Raw genomic sequence first — 24,895 nt, 5'->3', positions numbered from 1 at the left:
TTACTTCTAAACTCAGTAAAAATTAAGCCAGTGAGAAACAAGTAAGCAGAGAATAAAGGAGAAAGAACTTGGAGATCAGGGTCAAAACATCTGTGTGCTATTTCTGGTTTTTCTAGTCTAGCATTCTAGTTTTCAATGCTAATCAGTAAATACATTCATTGATCATGGAAACACACATTAAATTTGATTCTTAGAATTATTCAATCGGTTCTCTTATCCTGCACAATAACATATTTGTATATGAGCATTGGGCCAATGAAAATTCCTAAGGCAGATAAGTTTTAATTATCAACTGTTCCCTTCTTTACTAAGAAGAGAACAAAGAAAAAAAAAATGTCTACAAAAGTTTGTACTAGCTATACAAATCATAAATCCTTGAAATGGATTACCGAGAGAGGGTGTGAACTTGATCTTCCAATGTTAAGTACCTAATGAGATCTGTATTCTCCATGTGACAATGTTTTTGGCAGTTCATTGTATTTATTAAGAAAAACCAATATTCTTTGGAGATTTCATCCAAAAGTTATTCCCTTTATCAGTTTAAAAATATTATGGGTTTTAGTAAATGTAGTAGCTATTAAGAAATTTTGTGATTATTTAAATCATTTTATTGTACTTTATTTGTAAGAATTTTGTATATTGCTGCAAAATGGTAGTGATTTCTTGCATTTCTACACAGATCAGTTAATTATACTAGTAACATAATTGAACAGTCATGTAGTTCAAGTCAACAAATGTTTATTGAATGCCTGCTATGTGCCAACCACTGTGTGTAGAACGAGGATCAATAAAGGACACAGTAGAGTAAAAATTAATAGTGAAGCTTTAAAAAATAATTTAAAAATGAAGGGGAAAATGAAGCTGAAAAAAGGCAATTTTAAAAATGTCTTTGCTATGTATTATTGTGTGGGAGTTTTTATGGGCAAAAAAAAAAAGTCTATAACATTTAGAGCAAAAAGTGATCAGAGCTTAAGTATCTTTCTTATTTGTGTTTGTGTGTGTATTTCTTTTTAAGATCAGGACTTCTGCAAACTCTACTGTATCGCAGAAGGATTTGATTTCTTCTTTTCTTTGTCAAATAAAGTCACAGATGGGACTCCATGCTCGGAGGATAGCCGTAATGTTTGTATAGATGGGATATGTGAGGTAATAATGATCATTCATTCGTTCAACAAACATCTCCCAACAGTCCGCTTTGTGCCAGGCATCCTGTAAGGGGCTAGGGAGACCAGACACCTAAAACCACACCCTTTCCCTCCCTGTCGCAGCCCAGAGGGAAGAGAAAGCCGTGAGCACAGAAGGAGGCAGTTTGGCAGTGGAGGTGTGTGCAGAGCTCAGTGGGAGGGACAAGCTGCTTCCCTCTTAGACGCAGACCCGGGAAACTCACAGGGCTGCTGGGGAGGGGAGCTAGGTCCAATAGGGTGAGATGGAAGAGGGGCATGGGGGAAGCGGGGAGGGGGACCTGGTGGTACAGGAATCCTGGGCTGCAGGAACGGGTTCAGTGGTCAGAGAACGAGGAGGCAGGCAGGAGCTGGAGGATGCTGAGGGTGGTGAGTGAAGGAGGAGGTGCTTGCAAGGGGGCACTTGCTGCCGGAAGACTCGGGTGGTTTTATCCTCACGTCCTGGTGGAAGGCACTGTGCCTGGGGACCAGCAGAGTCGCAGCATCAGACGGCAGTCACCCAGCAGTGGCATCAGAGTGAATGAAGCCAGGGGCCACTGCATCGCTCTGGTGGGGTCTGGGGAAGATCACAGCCTCACTTCTGCTGGAGAGGGACTCAGGGCGTGGGCTGGGAAAGAGGGGCTGCTGTGTGGACTGCAAGCTCTGAGCTTATCACCCCATGCAGAAGTGAGATGTGGGGAGCATTTCATTACATTAATAAACAAAGGGAGGGGGCTATGTGCAATGACAAATACTGGGCTTTTCAGTGAAGTTACTCAATATTTGTATCCAGTGGAGTCCAAAGACCTTGGTCCCAGATCTGATTTTCTCTAAAAGTATAAACCATGACTGAGGTAAAGTTGAACCAGCACTATGAAGGTTAGACTAAACCAGCACACACACAGGGATTCCCTGGGAGCTCAGATGGTAAAGAATCTGCCTGCAGTGCAGGAGTCCTGGGTTCGATCCTTGGGTGGGGAAGCTCTCCGGGAGACGGGTGGGAACCCACTCCAGTGGATTGCCTGGAGAATCCCATGGACAAAGGAGCCTGGCGGGCTATAGTCCATGGGATTGCAAAGAGTCAGACACCAGACACAACTCAGCGACTCACACACACACACACTGTTCAGATCTCTTTCAGCTTTAAAATGCTCAGCTCTCCACCCACCATGTCTGATTATCAGTCAATTTGTTAAATATCTCATTGTTTTTATGTATTCTTAGTGATATGGTGTCACAATCCCTTATTTGTAATTCTTAAATCCAGAGAGCTGCAAAATGGAAAGTTTATTTGGCTGTAAAATATAAGGTAACTTGAATTTGTTTGTTTGCAAAGCTGCCTTGAATTGATGAGACTGTCTTCAGTTATGTATATCCCGCTCAGTGTGTGAGTTTTAGAAAGATCGGCGATCTCCTCACAGCTTATGTATAATATGTTAGTTACCTTCCGGCAGTCCAAAAACCCTGAGTTCTGAAGTGCATCTGGCCCTGGGATTTCAAACAAGGGATTGTGGACCCTGGTTACTTCGTTTCTGAATGGATTTTTTTTTTTTTACCTAGGTAGCCTATATCCTTTGTTAGGAAATGTAAGACTAGCAAGCGTCACAGAATCTATAAAGAGCTGCTAAAATTCTAAGACCGTAGCCAAACGTGCTATAATTTACAGCTGGGAATAATCGTCCCATGGTCTCTGTTCCTGCTTTATCTCTACACAAGACAATTCAAAAGCACGAAGTAAATTCCCGTGGACCCTCATGAGGCCACATCACTTGGCATTTTTGCTTAGCGCTTCACGTCAGGCTGAAATTTACCCACGTCTCCCACAAGACAATCCGACAGGTTTAATTCAGGGCTCCAGACGGGACAGTCGTGTAGCAATGCCAAACAGGACAGGCTGTGTTTGCCATGAGAAGGTCTCCTCCTTTGGATGGAAGCATAGCTTGACAGTCTCACAGTGCACATACTGGGTATCCAATAAATATTTGTTAACTCTCCCGTGAAACTTTTCAATTCTCTGGGGAAAGGTTTGTGACTTCGCTCCTGTTGCCTTTTCTTTCATGGATGACCCGTGACCGCGTGGGTCCCACAGAGAGTGGGATGTGACAACATCCTGGGGTCCAATGCTACGGAAGATGCCTGCGGCGTGTGCCAGGGCGATAACTCCAGCTGCACGATGCACAAGGGCCTCTATGCCAAGCAGCACCGCGGCAGCCGTGAGTACGCCCGTGGGATCTGCCCGCCAGCTGAGCAGAGATGGAGGGTCCCTTGGTGGGGAGGAGGGGGTGTAGTGCAAACAGCCCACAGGCAGTGTCCTGAGAGCCCTATGTGACTCCTGGCATGCTTTGCTTCTCAAACCTTCTGTTTTAATTAGAAGTGGTTGCTAGGTTATTTCAATTAAAGTGGTTCTCAGAAACCATGAATATTATGATAGCTCTGCTCCAATTAAAAACAAAAACAAAAAACTCCTTTATAGGATTCATGGAACTGGATGGCCAAACTAGACCTCCAGGTTCCAAGCTCTGACCCTCAAGGGCTGGTCCGCAGGCACTGGGGTTGGCCCTGCGCTGCTGAAACACCACCTTCTCCCCTCCCGTTTCCTCTGCTCAGAGTATTACCAGATGGTCACCATTCCCTCTGGAGCCCGGAGCATCCGCATCTATGAAACGAACGTATCTACCTCCTACATTTCCGTGCGAAATGCACTCAAAAAGTACTACCTGAATGGACACTGGACGGTGGACCGGCCCGGCTGGTACAAGTTTTCAGGAACCACCTTTGACTACAGACGTTCCTACAAGGAGCCTGAGAGCTTAACCTCTTCTGGGCCAACCAACGAAACACTGATCGTGGAGGTAAATCCCAGCCTCTTGCTCTCAGGGCTTGGACAGTGGGTCTTGGGTCATTTCTGTAGGTTCAAGGCTATATTGGCGAAATAGCACATCCGCAGAAAATTGTTTGCAGTTATATAGTGTCTTGGAAACAAGACTAATCAATGCACAGACTGAGTGGGCCAGGGGACCCCTCGTCTTTCGGCTCTAGACGCGTGATGAGATTTGTAAGGACATACTTCATGCAGTCTTGGGTTTTCCATCTTTATTAGTGGATTGTGACCTAAGCCTGCTTCTCTCCTCTAAGCGCTATGGCCGTGAGAAGCGGCCGCAGTGGGTGGCTCTATCTGTGCCTGTGTTTCAAGCAGGATCAGGACTCTCCTGAGTCCGGTGGAAACGGGAGTGAGGTGAAAACCCACCACCTGGGCCCAGTGCCAGGCAGGGGCCCGCACACTCGCCTGCTACACAAGCCATTCTGTGTTCTGCCCAAGACAGCACAGGCTCATGAGATACACTTGAGCAACTTCTAACAATGTAATTTGTCCCCTTGGGACCAGGCAGATGGTGGCAACAGGCAGTGGACATGCTAATTTCATACATTTTTGTGTTTCTTTGCACACTGAAAGGAAAAACGTGGTTCAGAAGTTGCCCCCTCAGCCTGCACCTGTGCGTGTAGTTGTGAACCCCCCAGGTGCCCTCCGCCTGCAACGTGGGCCTGGCAGCTCCATCCCGCCGTCCTTGCGTCGTCCTGAGAGATGCCTCCTCTCCACCTCCGTCCCACCTCCGTCTCCCCTCTCGGCCTGGGACTGCTCCCTCCTTCCCTTTATAGACATGTTCACCCTGGATTCCTGCCTTGGTTATTTCTCTCCCACCATCTGAGGCTCTTAGCTTTAATGCACATGTGTGCTCAGTCGTGTCTGACTCATTGGGACCCCATGGACTGTAGCCCACCAGGCTCCTCTGTCCATGGGACTTCCCAGGCAAGAATACTGGAATGGGTTGCCATTTCTTACTCCAGGGGATCTTCCCAACCCAAGGATTGAACCCCATCTCCTGCATCTCCTGCATTGGCAGGCAGGTTCTTTACCTGGGAAGCCCCTTTTAGCTTTAATGCTCAGGTCAGGGTTGAAAGTGATTGAGCCTTACGGGGAACCCATTTCCTATTTCAGGATATCAGGTGGAAGAGCAGATCTGTGGCCTGCAGTGCGGCCACCTGTCCAGGGCTTATCCCTGTCCTACAGCATCTTGCCCAACTAGACTTGAGCTGTGTTGTCAGGGATGGGACTGTAGTGCCGGGGAGTCATGGAAGGTCCAGTGACTTTATCCACTGAACCCTCCCATTAAGAAGCAGTGAAGGCTTCAGAAATGGGATTTCTAGTAACAGGCTGATGGCGAGGTCCACCCTCCCCCCCCCCCAAGAAAAAGGCTCTCATCGAGATCAAGGGATCAGTTACCTTTAGGAGGAAAAGGTAATTGGTCCATGTGGTCGGGTTTCCAGCTAGGAGGTGAAGAGTCCAAATGCAATTCCATGTGCTAAGCGTAGCTCACAGGTGTGCCCAGCCTGAGAGGGCATCTTTCCTCCTGGGCCCACACAGAACATGTCAGTAGGCGGAAGATCTCTGCATCTCATCACCGGAGGAAGGACTCAGAGTTAGCTTCCATCGTGCAGAGATGCTACTGCTGCTGCTGCTGCTGCTAAGTCGCGTCAGTCGTGTCCAACTCTGTACGACCCCATAGACGGCAGCCCACCAGGCTCCACTGTCCCTGGGATTCTCCAGGCAAGAACACTGGAATGGGTCGCCATTTCCTCCTCCAACGCATTAAAGTGAAGTCGCTCAGTCGTGTCTGACTCTTAGCGACCCCGTGGACTGCAGCCTACCAGGCTCCTCGGTCCATGGGATTTTCCAGTCAGGAGTACTGGAGTGGGTTGCCATTGCCTTCTCCGATGCAGAGATGAGATGCACTCAACTGTTGTTTGTTTGGAACTCGCTAGGAATTGTGAAGTGCTTTTTAGGTATCACTTTCTAATTTGCTCAGCTGGGGAGGATGGCTGGGGCTCGCCAAGAAACACCCAGGGAAAGAACCAGATGCCTTTGTTAGGCTGCAAAAACTATGCAGGGAATACTGCATACAGCAAAAGAATCAAATGTCTATATTTTTATAGATGTATTTGAGTCTAGTGTAATATTATGATCATCTTTTTATTGACATGACTAATGTTTCAAGAGCTTAAAACAAGTTACCTTCTATTTGTTGGTTCTGTGCTGTGCTCAGTCGCTCAGTCATGTCCAACTCTCTGTGACCCCATGGTCTGTAGCCCACCAGGCTCCTCTTTCCATGGGGATTCTCCAGGCAAGAATACTGGAGTGGGTTGTCATGCCCTCCTCCAGGTGATCTTCCCAACCCAGGGATTGAACCCAGGTCTCCCGTGTTGCAGGCAGGTTCTTTACCAACTGAGTCACCAGGAAATCCCAAGTTACCTACTGTATATTGGTTCTATTTTAACTCATTTTCTCTTTCCCTTTTTTATTTTGTAGCTTCTGTTTCAGGGAAGGAACCCGGGCATTGCCTGGGAATACTCCGTGCCGAGGTTGGGGGTTGAGAAGAAGCTCGGAGCCCAGCCCAGCTACACGTGGGTGACCATCCGCTCTGAATGCTCTGTCTCCTGTGGAGGAGGTAAGTCACGTCCTGCGGTTGACCTGGTGATGGGCACAGAGGTGCCAGGCCTCTTTGGGCCATGGGACACACTGCCATGGTCTTCAACACCTAGCCCTCGTCCTCATCATGCTGTTCTGGTCCTCATCACACGCCCTGGTCCTCATCACACGCCCTGGTCCTCATCACACGCCCTGGTCCTCATCACACGCCCTGGTCCTCATCACACGCCCTGGTCCTCATCATGCTGTTCTGGTCCTCATCACACGCCCTGGTCCTCATCACATGCCCTGATCCTCATCACACGCCCTGGTCCTCATCACATGCCCTGGTCCTCATCACGTACCAGCCCTCATCTTGTCCTGATGAGGAGCCCAGGGCTCCTTAACTCTTCCAGAGGCAGAGTGTCTGAGCAGTGGTCCTGAGTGTCACTTGGAAACTTGGGCTCCCTTCTCTAATTCACCTGTGTCCACGTGTGCCCTTAAAGTTTAGTGAATTGGATTCTGCTTTTTCTCTAATATAAGATTTTTTTAAAGGTAATGTTATTTGAGATCATTCAGATGAAAGCCACTCAAATTATTATATATTTCTTGTTGATGATGAAAAATAGAAACCTTTTTGGAAATGAGTGATACAGAGTGAGGATTTTTTATCAAATGGTAGTGGTGTCATCGCTCAGTCGTGTTCAGCTCTTGTGACCTGATGGACTGTAGCCTGTCAGGCTTCCCTGACCATGGGATTCTCCAGGCAAGAACACTGGAAAGGGTTGCCATTTCCTTCCCCAGAGGATCTTCCCGACCCAGGAATTGAACTCAGGTCTCCTGCATTGCAGGAAGATTCTTTACTGACTGAGCTACTAGGGAAGCCCTTTATCAAATGGTCTTGTTCAAACATTTTATTAGAAAGAAATTCGCTATAAGATCATATGCTTAAGTTCACTAAAAAATTATAGGAATTTCATGAAAGATTCAGTCAAAATGACAAGAAACAACATGTCAAAAAGAAGAATTTCATCTGACAGTAGATGAGTTTGTCATCTTAATACTGTAAGAATTTCCAGCCCATGACTAAGTTGAAGAAGCTAGTTCGCTGGAGAGATATTTTTTAGCTAGAGCCACTTTGTGCTATCTGGAAAAGGGTGGAGAATAAATACTTACAAATTTTAGAAACAAAATATTAAGTTCTACCTGATATTGAGAAACAGACACTTTTCCATGTGGACAAATGGCTTTCAGCTTTGTACATTACAGGTTTTAATAATTAATAAATTAATCTAAACAGTACTGTAAATTTATGTATGTGCCGTATGCTGTGCTTAGTCACTCAGTCATGTCCAGCTCTTTGCGACCTCATGGACTGTAGCCCACTAGGTTCCCATGTACATGGACTTTTCCAGGCAAGAATATTGGAGTGGGTTGCCATGCCCTCTTCCAGGGAATCTTCCCAACCCAGGGATCAAACCTGGGTCTCCTGTGTTGCAGGCGGATTCTTTAGTGTCTGAGCCACCAGGGAAGCTCAAGAATACTGGAGTGGGTAGCCTACCCCTTCTCCAGTAGTTCTCCCCCACCCAGGAATCAAACCAGAGTCTCCTGCATTGTGGGCAGATTCTTTATTAGCTGAGCTACTAGGGAAGCCCATATATTTAAGTATAATAGGACACAAATGAACATTTTATAAAGTAAGAATATAATGAATTAATAAGGAAAAAAGTGGACTCATGTCTTCTTAATAATTGCTTTAAATCAATGAGCAGAAGGAAGCACAGGAAAATTGAACAATTAAAAAATAACAGTCTGAAAAGTTAACACCATGTACTCGATATGTATTTATTCTTCTCATTAAAAATAAAATGTTTAAATCATATTTAAATTCTGGCGTTAGGAACTTTCTAAAGTAAAATAGAATCCCTTTCTGCAAGCCAGGCTAGCAGCAAATGACCCTAAAGGCAACCAGAGAAAATGCAGGGTGTCCTACCCTGCTGAGGGACCCACACCAGCTGCCATTTTACTCCATTTGGGAAATAAAGCAAAACAGGCCTACTCGTGGGCATCCCATGTGTGGTCGGGGAAAGTTACTCTCTAATCCCGTTTATGCCCCTTCCCTTTCTCTTCTGATCTTACAGCCAGCCCCTGCGACTCTCTGCTCCCTATTGAATGCATTTGATTTTATCTGTCCCTACTTAGGATTACCTAACAGTGTTTGATTAAAATAATAAACCACCAAGCCTTCTGTTTGTGTAAGGACAATTTTCACTAGCTTCCTTGTAGATTTTCATGTGGTGAAAAGAGTGTAACAAGTCACGTGGCAGCATCTGTAAGGATGGCTGGCCCATGCGTGCGTTTCATTCGTGCTTCTCTGCATGTCTTCCCTGGGAGAGCCAGGCATGCAGAGGACGCTGGGTTTCCTCAGCTCCGACCACGTCTCAGTAGCCTGAAACACTCCAGCGGATGCTGAGCACACTTGCAAATCGCCAAGGTACACCTAAGGAATAATTCTCACACTGAGGTTTCTAGAGGAAATCAACCCAAAGCCCATCCCCTAATCATTTGCCTGAAGAATTGTGTTATGGAGTCAGTGAGTGGCTGTTTGTTTTCAACTTTGAAGGAAAATTCATGGAAAATCAAGATGTTTTGATTCAACAGCTAGAAGGGATGTGGAACCCCATCCTTTATTATCACCTGTGTAGGATGTGGCTCTTTTATACAGTCTCCACTGAAAATGCCAAGGACTCAGCACCTAATCAAGAGCATCTTAAATTGTTTTTAATTGAAGTATAGTTAATTTACAATTTTGCATTAGTTTCAGGTGTACAGCTAAGTGATTGCATGATATATATATATGAATAACATATATACATCTGAATAACATATACATATATGTATAACTGAATATACTGTGCTATAGTGAAGGCCTTTGTTGATTATCTATTTTATATATAGTAGTGTGTATCTGTTAATCCCAAACTCCTAATTTGTGTCTCCTCCCCTTCCCTCTTTGGTAGCGGTGAGTTTGTTTTGGATGTCTGTGAGTCTCTTTCTGTTTTGTAAATAAGTTCATTTGTAACATATTTTTTAGATTCCACATGTAACGGATACCATATGATATTGGTCTTTCTCTTTCTGACTTACTTAATATATCACCTCTAGGTTCATCCATGTAGCTGCAAATGCCATTATTTCATTCTTTTTATGGCTGAGTAATATTCCATTGCATCAAGATACCGCATCTTTACCCATTCATCTTAGGCTGCTTCAGTGTCTTGACTGTTGTGAATAGTGCTGCTATAGACAATCGGGGCGCATGTATCCTCTTGAATCAGTTTTATCTGGATATGCCCAGGAGTGGGATCTTATGCTAACTTTACTTTTAGTTTTTTAAGGAACCTCCATACTGTTCTCCATAGTAGCTATACCAATTTATATCCACACACCCTCTCCAGCAGTATTTTTTGTAGATGTTTTGATGATGGCCATTTTGGCCAGTGTGAGGTGATACCTCATTGTAGTTTTGATTTGCATTTCTCTAGTAATTAGCAGTGTTGAGTATCTTTTCATGTACCTTTGCGCCATCTGTATATCTTCTTTGCAGAAATGTTTGTTTAGGTATTCTACCCACCTTTGTATGGGTTGTTTGTTTCTTTGACATTGTGCTGTATTAGCTGTTTGTATATTTTGGAAGTCAAGCCCTTGTTGGTCGCTTCAGTTCCAAATATTTTCTTCCATTCTATAGGTTGTCCTTTCATTTTAGTTAGGATTTCCTTTGCTGTATGGAAGCTTTTAAGTTTAATTATGTATGATTTGTTAATTTTTATTTTTATATGCATTACTCTAGGAGACAGATCCAGAAAATATTGCTGTAATTTATGTCAAAGGCTGTTCTGCCTATGTTTTATTCTAGCAGTTTTATAGTATCTGATCTTACATTTAGGTCTTTAGTCCATTTTGAGTTTATATTTGTATGTGTTAGAGAATGTTCTAATTTCATTCTTTTACCTGGGAAAACCGTAGCTGTCCAGTTTTCCCAGAACCACTTATTGAAGAAATTTTTTCTCCATGTATACTCTTGCCTATTTTGTCAGAGATTAATAGAGCATGAGTAGGTGGGTTTAAGGAAAGGGCACCGTTTAAATCCTACTGGCTTCAAGCGGACCCTCCCATGTTCTCCTAGAAGGGGAGGCCCACGACTTCACCATCCCTTCTCTCACTCTCTCCTCTCTTGCATCCCCCAGGATTAGCCTGTTTTCTGTACAAACAAGATAAAACTAAGAAACACATCATTGTCGTTAACTGGGCACCTGCAGTGTCCTGTCACTTGCCTGGTCTTGTGGAAACCCTCAGCTCAGTTCATCCACTCGTCATGTCCGACTCTTCGCGACCCCATGGACTGCAGCACGCCAGGCCTCCCTGTCCATGACTGACTCCCGGAGCTTACTCAAACTCATGTCCATTGAGTCGGTGATGCCATCCAACCATCTCATCCTATGTCGTCCCCTTCTCCTCCTGCCTTCAATCTTTCCCAGCATCAGGGTCTTTTCCAATGAGTCAATTCTTCACAGCAGGTGGCCAAAGTATTGGAGTTTCAGCTTCAGCATCAGTCCTTCCAATGGATATTCAGGACTGATTTCCTTCCTCAGCAGGGCTTAAAAACAGAAAGACCCCACCTGGAGGCAGCCAGATCAGGTTCAGGTCTAGGTTTTGTTTTATCAGCATCATATTTTACATTTTGAAGATTTCCACTTGCCTAGGCCTCTTAGTAACCTAGATTGGGCACTCCTGAAGCGTGCTTTACCTAGTTTTCTTCTTGTGCCTTGAACGTCTACAAGCTAGGGAGACAGCTAGGGAATGAGTGAGCCAGGAGGAGACCCCTGGGAAACCCCCCAACCCTGGTTTCATTCTGGAAACATCACCTGGCCTCTGTAAAGAAAGGACAGTCCCATCCCTGATCTGTTCTAATGGGCCATTTCTCTTTAGAAACTGAGGTTTCCTGACAGGCACCAGGCAGGCAGTGCCTCTCATCCTTTCTGACAGCGTCCTCTGCTCATTTTTTTTTTCCTTTCCACTCACTTTTGTGACATAACCATGGGATTTTATTTCAGTAATCCTGCTTAGTTGTGCCTTGGCTGGACTCTCACTGGGGCACCGATGATGGGGTGATGAGTAAGGATTCACACAGGGAGATGCTAAGCCGAGAGTATTTGAGGGGAGGATCCAGCTTAGCCGATTATGTGGGACTCTAAGATAGGGACTTTCAGACATGGGGATGGCTTCACCAGACTCTTGTTTACAGTGTAAGGGCATCGGCTATTTCTCAAAGTTACGTATGCTGCAATTTTTAAAAATCAACCTCAGTGATTCTGTTGGCTCACTGTATTTCAAATAGTATTGAATTTCAAACCACTGCTTTACTTTCTCATGAAAAGGCTTATTCAGATTTGGCTTATCAGTTCAGTCGCTGAGTCGTCTCCAACTCTTTGCAACCCCATGGACTGCAGCACGGCTTATAGTTACATTTAATCTCTCTGATATGTATTATGCAACATCTGGGGATGATCTTTTTTTCAAATGGGAATAACTCCTCTGATTTACAGTTAACGTTCCTCAGACAAACCCTAAAACTTGTAAATCAAGCTCTCTTACACTTTTCCAGCAATGTTCTCATCATCATCTGCAGATATTTCTAGAGCTTAAACTTTAATTTTAGTGATGAGGTTTAGAAAATAGAATAAAATTATGTATTGGAAACCTTGCCTCTGTTTTGTTGATATGAAACCATTCATTCATTTATTCATTCACTGTCCAGTCAGTTAATGTTTTTGAGTATCAGTTTGCACCTCAAACTTTTTTACATCAAGTGAGGAAACTGTAGAGACCTTTGCTTGCTCTTCTCTGTCTCTGAACTGGATGATGAAACACCAGTGTAATTTTCCTTGTTCAGTTGCTAAGTCGTGTCCCACTCTTTTGTGACCCCATGGACTGTAGCTTACCGGGCTCCTTTGTCCATGGAGATTTCCCAGGCAAAAATACTGGAGTGGGTGGCCATTTCTTTCTCCAGGGGATGCCTCCTGAATTGGCAGGCAGATTCTTTACATCTAAGCCACCGGGGAAGCCCCATAATGTAATTGTTACTTTACTTAAAAAGTATTGAGTGGCTTACTAGCAATATGGCTAATTGAAACATGGTACCTCTATAAGGTACCGGATGCAAAGAACTGACTCACTGGGAAAGACCCTGATGCTGGGAAGGATTGAAGGCAGGAGGAGGAGGAGATGACAGAGGATGAGATGGTTGGATGGCATCACCAACTCTATGGACATGAGTTTGAGCAAACTCTGGGAGTTAGAGACAGACAGGGAAACCTGGCATGCTGCAGCCCATGGGGTCGCAAAGAGTCGGACACGACGGAGCGACTGAACTGAACTGAACCTCTATGGCATGGGGCATTTTTGTTCTTCCTTAAATGTGTAAGACACCACACTGAGTCCTGAGTCTATAAAGAGGAATCATGTAGACTGGTCCTGTCCCCAAAAACATGCAGTCTGCATATCTGCATATGTAACATGCAAGACTACAAACTGTCATGCACAGGGGTCCCAGGAACCTGGCACAGAGAGTACTGGGTTAGCTGCATTTTGAGCATCTGTAGTAGTCAGAGGTGGAGACCTGGGACAGCTTTTAAACATCAACCATTCATATTCTTCCTCTAACTGGCTAAAAATCTTATCTTTTTCACAGGAACTACTTCAAATTAGATCTCCCCCATCCATACATTTAGAACATCCTTACGTGCTTTGAGTCTTAAAGTCAATGTCCTTTTTACTTTTTTAAACTTGAAAGGCTTGAGCTTGTCCTTCCAGGTCCCAGAGATCAAGTGAAATGATTCTGGCTTGCTCCTCCCTGTGTTGGGTCACCTTTGAGCCAAATTCATGAAACCACTTCTGTGTCGTTATCCAAGACCCTGAGAAGTTGCAAAGCACATTCTCCCTTTAGTCCTCTTACCCACCAGAAAAGCAGAGAAGAAGAACACAGAGTTCACCCCTGGACAGGGACCACTGTCCTCAGGGGCTGTCCATCTCTTGGAGCACCCTCAAAGGTGCAGGGTACGATGAAGAAGCCCAGCTCATCCCAAGGAGCAGGAGTTCTTCCCTTTCTCAGGGTCTCCCAGTCCTGCAAAGCCCCCTTATCTGGGGCATCAGGACCTGTCCAAGGTCTAGTCCCACACGCACGCGCATGGTGATCATGTGGTCATGACTGGCTCCCTCCCTCCTCCTGCCATGGGGGTGTGTGTGTGTGTGTCTGTATGGGTTTCAAGTCCTGCTGCCCACATCTCCGTTAACCAAACTTGGAACCTTAAAGACGGGGAATGCCTGCCTTCAACAAGATGAGCGGCGTGTTCTGTTGTCATTTTGGACCGGTCAGCACTGTCAGGGAACTCAGATATCGGGCCAGTTTCTTGTCAATCACGACAGACACGAGGATGTCATGGGCCGTCTATACATGGCAGTCATCACCACCCTCCAAGCTTGGGTGCCCTTTCGGGTGCCATAAGCCTGGTGTGATCATGCCAGGAAACCTGCCCCTGAAGCACACATGGGAATAACTTAGACTCTGAGCATCAGCTCCCAGGAGTTCACCCACTCTGCTCTCCTGCAGTTACCAACCCTCTTCCGCCTTCAAGGTCCTTCAGCACACGGACACCACATGTCCATACGGTATCTAGCGCTTGCCCTAGACTTGATCCGTGCTTCTCGTGAAAGCACATGCTTTGTTTGTGGAATATCTTCCAGTTTCCTGGGTAGTTTTGCTTACAGAATTGGCTTCCTTGCCTTTATAAAAGAAGGCTAAGGCTTTTGGCAACAGCTGGAAATCATTCTGTCATTAGAATGACTGAAAACTTAGAGATTCTTTGATATAATCACCATCTTTAAGACTGAATACTCTTCTTCCAGATATGTTGGCAAAGTATGAAGATTCTAAAATGATTTCCAAAGAGCTGGCCAGAGCTGGTTTCTGTAAAAAGATTAAGATGGAGCTTCATCACTTTGCTCATTAAACTCACCACCTTCCATGGCCAAGGTTCAGCTTTGGGTTTTTCCCAGTTAAAGGATTATTCTGTCTTTTTTTATTTATTCTTTGAATTTTAACTCGGCTTCTCTCTTATCTATTAATATGGATCATTTTAGAAGGTTGGCCAGCTTGATTCTAACATTCCTGTGGACTTGCAGATTTTTTTCTGACCAATAGTTGAGAGATTGTAAGTACAGTTGAGAAATTGCTTTACAGCTGTGCCCTTGGTCAGAAAAATGATACCTGAGTCTCTGTAAACATTCAGCCAGGTGGCTGTTGAGACCTCATCCCACATGAAACTCATCTGGAAACGTGATTATCTAAAACCTAGTATAGAAATAGAACCCAGAAACCCTAAATACCATTGGGCATATGGCTGTCTATATTTTTATTTTCCCAGGATATTTAGCTGTTTGAAAACAAAAGAAACATTTAAATTCACCTTTACATCTATTTTGTTTACATGGAAAATTAATTTTACATTAAAACCTCGAGCATCCCTACCACGCACAAGCAGATTTGACCTCCAGAATTCATCATCCCTCAGTGCATTGCTGGACTTTTAGATTTCTGAGCATTTCCATGTGGAATAAAGCAGAGCATTCCCAGGCTGAATTCCTATGAAAATCTCAGATCAACTCAAATGCTCTGACTTGATCAGAGATCCCGAGTCAGGAGTGTGTTTCTATCCTCATATCCAGGGCTTCCCGGGTGGCGCCATGGTAAAGAATCTGCCTAGCAGTGCAGGAGACACAGGAGCCGAGGGTTCAATCCCTGGGTTGGGAAGATCCCCTGGAGGAGGAAATGGCAACCCACTCCAGTATTCTTGCTGGAGAAATCCCATGGACAGAGGAGCCTGGTGGGCTACGCTCCATGGGGCCACAAAGAGCTGGACACAACTGAAGTGACTGAGCATGCATATCCATAGGCAACTAACTCCCATCTGTCAGGACCTGCAGTGATGCTCTTCACCCTGGGATGTGGACGCTGGTGTGCCATCTCTGCTTTGATGTCTGAGTGTCTCTAAGGACATTAATTCAGTTAAGAGAATGTTGAAGGTAGCTGAGCCTTGCCATTTCCATTTTAATAATCTAAAATTTGGTCATCACTGGCCCATCCCATAAGCACCTGGCAGGAAATGTTTCATCCATTCACCTGTGTCTGTCCGCATGAAGTGGGAGTGCCTGCAGCCTGAGAAGCCTGGTGTGTGGACGCCCAGCCCGCGGGTGGTAAGAATGCTGACCAACAGCCTGCCTTATTCTCCATCTGACTTAATGTCAGTGAAAATGAACAGAGACATTGGGTGTGATTCTCTTGAAAATGCAGGAATGAAAGTGAATGACTGTAGTGGGACTGAAAGGATATTTTTTTTTTTTCTGTAGGCTCCCAGGCCGGTCTCTGCATGGCCATGGAAAAGTGTCCCGCAGAGGAAAGAATTTGTACGATGCGTCCTCACATCTCGTCATCCCAACACACTCTTGTGTTGATCGGTGACTGGATGTTTTTTACTTTCTTTGGTTTTGATTTCTTCTGCTGCACTGGTTTCAATTTTGTAAGCTTTCTTGATGCATTGAACGTCCCTTGGGTCTGAGGAAGGGCTTTTGTAGCTTCTCTGCACCTCTGGTGGGCTTTGCTCTGCTCACCAATGATCAGCTCTAGGAGGCGCTCAGGCAGCAGGCCATGGTCCCTGCCACCCCAAAGCAGTGCCACCCTCAACTTCCATGCCCAGATGTTTGTCTTCACGGCTCGATTACACCTGACGTGTGTGTCCTTGTCGCTTCGTTCTCTCTGTGGTTTAGAGTCGGTGACGGTGGTGTAGTTGCCTGGGGTGGTAGTCTGTTGGTGATGTTTTCTGTTTGTTATCAGCTGCTGTGTGCTCAGAGTCCAGCACAGCCTAGGCACCAAGCATTGCTTTGTTGAAGGATGAATGCAAGACCTCGACCGCTTTTTGATTCATAAACATGTGAAGACACAGATGGAAATGGCGACACAGGGTCAGCCGGCCGTTTCCCCTCCACGACCGCGTCCCCAGGGCCTCCTTATTCTTCTCATCCTCTTGCTGCTGTGCGTGAAAAAGGGAGTGTGCTTGAAAGTGGATGGTTTAGAATTCAGATTTCGTTACTTCCAGCCTTATACTCCGCTCCCCATGAAACAGAGTGTAAGAAATTGCCCTCCAGTGTGTGACGGGTTCTGAAGTAGAAAATGTTATGAATCTCCTTCCTTCTTAGGCAAAAATCACACAAGAGGTTAAAATTGCTACGCATGCCTGTCACATTGGATAGATAGACCAGGCCAGCAGGTGACCCGTCACACCGAGGCTGGAAGGTGCAGCGGGGGGTTTTGGCCAGACTGCCAGAAATCAAGTCCTAGCCCTTTAAAACACGTGACCTTGTGAGCTCCTTAAGCCTTTTACATGCTAGTGAGCCCATCTATAAAGTAGGATAATCGTGTAATCAACCGTATAGGGTTCCTTTAAGGATTAGAGGAGAGAAAACCTGTAAAGCTCTCACACTCGTCTGGCCAAGTAAATGTCAGCTTCTATTCTCTTCCGTTAGTGTTACAGCTTTGCTTAAGAAATCGCACTGTTTGGGTTACTAAACTCTTAAAGCAAGAGGAAATTCCACAATGACACTAGTCATGCGGCCCCAGGCAAGGGTGATGAACGCGTTCCTCCCTGTTTTGAATTGTGCTGCCGTCTTCTGCACACTCATGTGGGCAGGCATGTGCAGGACACACACACTTGGAGAGGTGCCCACAGTGTCTCTGTGCATACAGGCTGTGTAGGCTGGTAGCCGCCACGGCAAGTGAACAAAGTGTGGCTTGGCCCTTTTCCTGCCTGGAAGGGGCAGTGGCCTGGGGGCAGGACTTGGGGACAGCTCAGGCTGATTCCCCAGCCTCCTGAATGGAGTGTGCCTTTCCCAGGCGGGCTCAGCTCACCGCGTGGACTCAGCCCCGGCATGTGGTGCAGTAAGGCAGCATGTGGTCCTGTCCACACTGGCAGTCCTGAGCTTGCAGAGCACTTGGCCCCATGCTGGGTGCCCCAGTTATTCCCTTGGTCCTGAAACCTGTCGTGTGAGGCTTTTGATTTCCCTTTCTCTACCCAGGCTGATGTCTTAGCATCTGACCTTGACAGTTTGCAGCCTGTAACCTGTCCCGCCCCAAGAACCAAGAACTTTAGGTCCAGGTAAACGCTGAACCTGACATCTTGGGTGTTCAGACTGTACGCACACTGTAAGCAAGTCTTGGATCAAAAACCCTTTGGAAAAAAGGTGTAGGCGTTGCACACGAACATGAGGGCCATTTCTTTCACTTCATATTTAGCTCACCATTTTTCCTTCAGGTGAGGTTACTGGGTGGTTGAAATACAGGCAAGCACAATGCAATGAATAAACAACAGAGAAGCAGGAGTTTGAGAGAGGATTCGTTAAGAGGTAACTAGTAACAGAGAATGACCTGCTAGGAACAATACAGAAATTAAAGGAAAAAAATCAGAAATATGGAAAAAGAAACGCAGATATTCTTGACCAGGCCTGTGGGCTCATATTTTCAGGTTCTCAAGTGAAGCACAGACTTTCTGATCTCATGGGATTTTCTGCAGCCCTGGATTAACTGTGCAAAAACGGCTTCTCAAAGCTTAACCCAAAGCCCTTTTCAAGCAGCCTGGCCGTGTGACACCTGGGACGCTCCCTAAGGGTTCAGGTGTCAGACGTGAGTGTCCGGACACGGCCAGGGAGGGAGCAGAGCCTACCTTCCACCCCACACTCTGCTGAGGAGGGGCTCCGGAGAGGCCAGGACGCTGTCTGCTTCTTCAGGGCCCGTGTGGGCGTGCGCCTTAGGGGGCCCTGTCGAGCCTTCTGGTTTGATTTTCTGTGTCACTGAACAGTTACCAGGTGGATCAAAAGAGGAACCCAAATGTCAGCTGCCCTCCCTGGTGTGTCTCTTGGATTTCCAATGCTGAGTCTTCTGGGGGTTAAAGAGCAGGAAGGGGAAGAGAGGCCGGAGAAGCTGGGCAGACGGGCTGCAGGCTCGTAGGCGGTCAGGCGAGCATCACCTTGGAGGTCCAGCACCCCCCTCCACCAGGCCATCCCTCGCTGCCCAAAGCTCTTGAGAAAAGACTGCCCAGGATGTCAGCAAGAGAGGAGGTGCATTTTCACGGAGGCTCCAATCTGTACATGTTGGAATTATTTTTTAATGACAAGTGTCATAACCATAGAAAATATAGGAGACAAATCTCCCCCAACCCAAGGTCATTGCGATCATTTTAATAAACCTGCCCTGCCTTTTCCTCCCACGTTCAGGTTTCCATGTGCACGCCCTCTGTTAGAAGAGACTGACTTATAAGTGTTCCGTGCTACCACATCATGTGTATCCCTCATTTGCAAAGACTTCCTTTTTATGTATTAAGTCAGTAGCTCCTTTTTAACAGGGGAGTTGACATCCTTGAGCAAATATGTTCAAGCATTATTGATACTTTCATTGACCTAAAATAATAAAACAGGTAGTTATTTTACCAGCAAAATGGGTTTATCAAGGAACAGCAAAGAACTGCAATTCTAGCACAATCACAGGCAAGTCCAGTGAACAAAGAAGAGTGTTCTTTTATAGAGGAGAAGGAGGAATTGACAGTGGCTGTTATTAAAAATAATAAGTCCATTGGAAGAAACTGGGAGTTTGAAATATAGTGATTTGTTCATTGGCTGAGTTGTGAAGTTTCTCATTGGCTGGGCTGTTGCTAGGCAAAGAAAGATTCTTCCTTCTTCCTGCTGGTAGTAAAGTAATAATAACCTTCCTATTGGACCCGCAAGGTACTGTTCTTCTTGTTGGCAATTCAGTTGACATCCAGTGTTGCGGCATGAGAGCTCCCCCTTCTGGCCTCCCGAGTCCTTTTATTTTATTTTTGGATATAAGAGACCTGAATGACTCTTTCTTTGTACATAAAGACCATTCAGTTCAGTTCAGTTCAGTCACTCAGTCATGTCCGACGCTTTGCGACCCAATGAATTGCAGCACGCCAGGCCTCCCTGTCCGTCACCAACTCCCGGAGTTTACCCAAACCCATGTCCATCGAGTCAGTGATGCCATCCAACCATCTCATCCTCTGTTGTCCCCTTCTCCTCCTGCCCCCAATCCTTCCCCACATCAGGGTCTTTTCCAATGAGTCAACTCTTCGCATGAGGTGGCCAAAGTATCGGAGTTTCAGCTTCAACATCAGTCTTTCCAATGAACACCCAGGACTGATCTCCTTTAGGATGGACTGGTTGGATATTCTTGCAGTCCAAGGGACTCTCAAGAGTCTTCTCCAACACCACAGTTCAAAAGCATCAGTTCTTCGGCGCTCAGCTTTCTTCACCGTCCAACTCGCACATCCATATATGACTACTGGAAAAACCATAGCCTTGACTAGACGGACCTTTGTTGGCAAAGTAATGTCTCTGCTTTTAAATATGCTATCTAGGTTGGTCATAACCTTCCTTCCAAGGAGTAAGCGTCTTTTAATTTCATGGCTGCAAGCACCATCTCCAGTGATTTTGGAGCCCCAGAAAATAAAATCTGACACTGTTTCCACTGTTTCCCCATCTATTTCCCATGAAGTGATGGGACCAGATGCCATGATCTTAGTTTTCTGAACGTTGAGCTTTAAGCCAACTTTTTCACTCCCCTCTTTCACTTTCATCAAGAGGCTCTTTAGTTCTTCTTCACTTTCTGCCATAAGGGTGGTGTCATCTGCATATCTGAGGTTATCGATATTTCTCCCGGCAATCTTGATTCCAGCTTGTGTTTCTTCCAGCCCAGCGTTTCTCATGATGTACTCTGCATATAAGTTAAATAAGCAGGGTGACAATATACAGCCTTGACGTACTCCTTTTCCTATTTGGAACCAGTCTGTTGTTCCATGCCCAGTTCTAACTGTTGCTTTCTGACCCGCATACAGGTTTCTCAAGAGACAGGTCAGATGGTCTGGTATTCCCATCTCTTGAAGAATTTTCCACAGTTTATTATGATCCACACAGTCAAAGGCTTTGGCATAGTCAATAAAGCAGAAATAGATGTTTTTCTGGAACTCTCTTGCTTTTTCGATGATCCAGCGGATGTTGGCAATTTGATCTCTGGTTCCTCTGCCTTTTCTAAAACCAGCTTGAACATCTGGAAGTTCACGGTTCACGTATTGCTGAAGCCTGGCTTGGAGAATTTTGAGCATTACTTTACTAGCATGTGAGATGAGTGTAATTGTGTGGTAGTCTGAGCATTCTTTGGCATTGCCTTTCTTTGGAATTATTCCTATATAAATTTTTTAAAAAATGGTCACTGTGTGCAGTTCTGTACTAGTTTTAAGTAAGATGTCAGCATTTAAATTCTTTTGGTAGCCAGTAGTTTACATTAACTAATTCAACTATTAACTATTAACTATTGCTGTATCTTCAGTTTGTGTGTTAAGTACTTCAAGTGTTGAAGTGCTTACAATAAATACTCATGAATTTCACACTATGTCCTTTAAAACCTTAGTATTATCAGAATATTTAGTCATATTTTCATATTAATTTTTTTGAAGAATATAGATTAATTTTTGAAAGTAGGAATATTTGCACATAAAGAACTGAAAAGTTGTCAGCACCAAAATCAACTCCATTTTAAATGAGGCTTCTGTTTATGAATTTTCACACTTAAAATGAACTGTAAATAGTGAATCCTTCCTAAGCCCAAAAAATTTCCCCAGAAATGACAAATTTTGGCTCCACTTTTAGGGAGAGTATTTGAAAGTTGTGCGTGGGTACTTTAGTCACTTCGGTCGTGTCTGACTGTTTGCCACCCTGTGGACTGTAGCCCGCCAGTCTCCTCTGTCCATGAAATTCTCCAGGCAAGAATACTGGAGTGGGTTGCTATTTCCTCCTCCAAGGATCTTCCCAACCCAGAGATCATACTCAGGTCTTTTATATCTCCTGCACTGGCAGGCAGGTTCTTTACCACTAGTGCCACCTGGTGACTCAGTTCCCTGGGGACTCAGATGGTAAAGAATCTGTCTGCAATTCGAGAGACGAAGGTTTGAGCCCTGGGTCGGGAAGATCTCCTGGAGAAGGGAATGGCAACTCACTCCAGTATTCTTGCCTGGAGAATCCCATGGACAGAGGAGCCTGGCGGGCTACAGTCCATGGGGTCACAAACAGTCAGACATGACTTCACGACTTACACACACAATTGGAACAGTTCATTCCTAGAAGACTAAGATGGTTTCTTTTGGGACGACCTTGCCTCAACTATGTGTGGACACCCGCATACACAGATTTGTTCACTTGTGGATGCAGAGTTTGAACGATAACATGGGATCTGACATAAAAAATTATAAAAGATTCTGATTTCACATTCACAAAACTCGGGTGCCTCCCAGTTTAAGGTCACTTTATGCAGAATCATATGCAAAAGTAACTGAGCTGCTGTGGGAATTGTAGGCCCCGGGCCAGCATCAACAGCATCACTTGAGAACCTGTTAGAAATGCAAACAGCTGGGCCCACCCCAGACCTGCTGAGTTAGAAGTCTTAGAGATAAGGATGGGCCAGCAGACTGCGCTGTCCTAAGAGCTCCTGGTGGAGAAGCACATCGAGAGCCCCTGGTTCAGGGAGTCACTTTCAGTTGTGCTCCTGCCGAGAGGACTTTTCTACAAAACACACTGTAGGCGGGACCCCCTGGCTCGCGCTTGTCCTCTGCTCAACGCCCCAGCAGCCCTTGGAGGCATCTGCAGAGTCCGGGTATTCAGGAACACCAAGGGATGACCACTTCCCCAAGACGGACTGGTTCTGAAAGAAGACCAACAACTTCACTGAACACTACAGTTAATGTTTAAATGTCAGTCAGAAGATTTCCCACCAGGGACTGTGATGGTCAAAGGCCCATGCTTTAATGCTCCTTCAGAGGTGAGCTAAGACAGGTTTAGTGGGATGAAAAAGCTGCCTTGAAGTTCAACTTTCCAAAAACTAAGATCATGGCATCTGGTCCCATGACTTCCTGGGAAATAGAGGGAGAAAAAGTAGAAGCAGTGACAGATTTTATTTTCTTGGGCTCCAAAATCACTGAGTACTGTGACTGCAGCCACAAAATTAAAAGATGCTTCCAAAGATGGAAGGAAAGCTATGACAAACTAGATAGTGTATTAAAAAGAAAAACCATCACTTTGCCAACAAAAAGGTCGGTCTAGTCAAAGCTATGGTTTTTCCAGTAGTCATGTACAGATGTGAGAGCTGGACCATAAAGAAGGCTAAGCGCCAAAGAATTGATGCTTTTTAATTGTGGTGCTGGAGAAGATTCTTTGAGAGTCCTTTGGACAGCAAGGAAATCAAATCAGTCAATCCTAAAAGAAATGAACCTTGAATATTCATTGGAAGGACTGATGCTGTAGCTAAAACTCCAATACTTTGGCCGCCTGATGGGAAGAGCCGATTCATTGGAAAAGACCCTGATGCTGGGAAAGATGGAAGGTAAAATGAGAAGGGGACAACAGAAGATGAAACAGTTAGATAGCATCACTGACTCAATGGATAGTAATTTGAGCAAACTCTGGGAGAAGTGGACAGAGGAGACTGGCGTGCTGCAGTCCATGGGGTCGCAAAGAGTCAGATGCGACTTAGCGACTGAACAACAACAATAACAACAGTGGATGGGTGGGAGAACTGAAGACAAGAAATTCCCTGGAACACACCCAGGAAGCGAGTCTGGGGACATCAGCAGCCCCCTCAGCATATGATTTTAATCATGGTAATTTTGTAAGAGGAGGGAAGCAGTGCCTGCTAACAGAGCTCAAGCCCTACTGAGCTTTATAGATTATAGATTAAAGGTAACACTTTAACTGCCCTGGTAGATTAGAAGCCAGACCCGTTGTGGAGTCCTGCTGTAATAGGTTCCATATGTCCCTACACCAGCTTGCTTCTGCACATACACGTGGGCGATTTCCATCCCCCTTGTGGGGAGGGTTAAGCCCAATGTCAATGTCAGCTGGCTCCCACCAACCATAGCAGAATTTTCTACGACTCATTCTTTCTGCATCTTCTGCCCCAGGGAGATGTTTCCCCTTCCCCAACCTAAATACTCCACTTTCACCCATGACCTCATCACACAAAGATGATGAGAGAAAGTTCTCACAACCAAAACGCACCCTTTCTCCCTTTCAAGTACCTCTTCCCTGCCCCACCGTCTTCCCCTGAATGGGCTCAGATTTCCTCAGCCTTCCCATCAGTCTCCCATCCTTTCCTTTTTCTCTCTCGCCTTGAGAATAACCTCCACTTCCTGCTCCATTGCCAACCAGGAGCCCCTGCTGCTCATCCTTAGGCCCTCATGGTTTCATTTCTGAGGCGCTTCTAGCTGTGACCACCACCCCGTCACAACATCAGAAGCCCTTCCTCAGCTCCCTCCTTCTGGCTTCCCCAAAGCCCTTAGCACAGTTCACTCGATTCCTTCCAACTTTCTCTGCTCTTGATTTCTGCCATCTGTCTTGCCCATTTGCCTCCTTCCTTTCTAAGCGCATTCTTGTCACTGGTCCTGTCCCTTAACTTCCTAACATGCAGGTGTACCACAAGCCCAGCACCTGTGTCTCCATTTCCTTCCCTGGGGGGCTGGTTTGCCCTCAGGTCTTTCCCCATCATCACTTACCCATGAGGGTCTTTTGATACAAATCTCTGTGCTCTTTTGTCTCACACTAGTGACACTGGCTCTCACATGAGAGTAAGTTCTTACCTTCTCAGCAACTGGCATTGTTTTCTCTTTGCTTCTGAGTTCAGTCTGCGTCCACACTTCGTTCTCTCTAGGTACCCAAAAGTCTGCTCTTCCCCCCCTCCTCCGACAGTCAACAGACTCATCTTCACCTCGACTCCCTTGAGTTTTCTAGATATATAGTGATACCACCTGAAGTTTCTCCCCACGACAATGTTCATAGCCCTGATTTTATCTTATCTAATTGTGTGAGCCAGTATCTCCTTATGGCCCTAACTAAAATGATGATATGATCGATGGTAATGATCAAGGTCACTCAGTCATGTCCGACTCCTTGCGACCCCATGGTATACAATCCATGGAATTCTCCAGGCCATAATACTGCAGTGGGTAGCCTTTCCTTTCTCCAGGAGATCTTCCCTGGAGATCAAACCCAGGTCTTCTTCATGATGATATATGTTTTTCTTATTCCTAACCTTAATGGTCCTAAC

At 45.5% G+C, this 24,895-nt stretch overlaps 1 protein-coding gene across 8 annotated transcripts in view; it reads left to right on the top strand.

Moving 5' to 3' along the window:
- Nucleotides 1-24,895, top strand: part of ADAMTS16 (ADAM metallopeptidase with thrombospondin type 1 motif 16) — a 183,002-nt gene that overhangs the window by 98,423 nt on the left and 59,684 nt on the right. For all 8 annotated transcript variants that reach the window (XM_081523594.1, XM_081523586.1, XM_081523591.1 and 5 more), the window contains 4 exons: nt 1,016-1,146; nt 3,250-3,373; nt 3,768-4,012; nt 6,526-6,664. In XM_081523594.1, the coding sequence (XP_081379720.1) occupies nt 1,016-1,146; nt 3,250-3,373; nt 3,768-4,012; nt 6,526-6,664 (639 nt within the window). The remainder of the gene's footprint in view (nt 1-1,015; nt 1,147-3,249; nt 3,374-3,767; nt 4,013-6,525; nt 6,665-24,895) is intronic.

This window comes from Giraffa tippelskirchi, chromosome 8 (genome assembly GCF_054371585.1).
Source record: "Giraffa tippelskirchi isolate mGirTip1 chromosome 8, T2T-mGirTip1v1.2.pri, whole genome shotgun sequence".
Classification (NCBI taxonomy): domain Eukaryota; kingdom Metazoa; phylum Chordata; class Mammalia; order Artiodactyla; family Giraffidae; genus Giraffa; species Giraffa tippelskirchi.
This window is presented reverse-complemented; position numbering and strand designations above follow the sequence as displayed.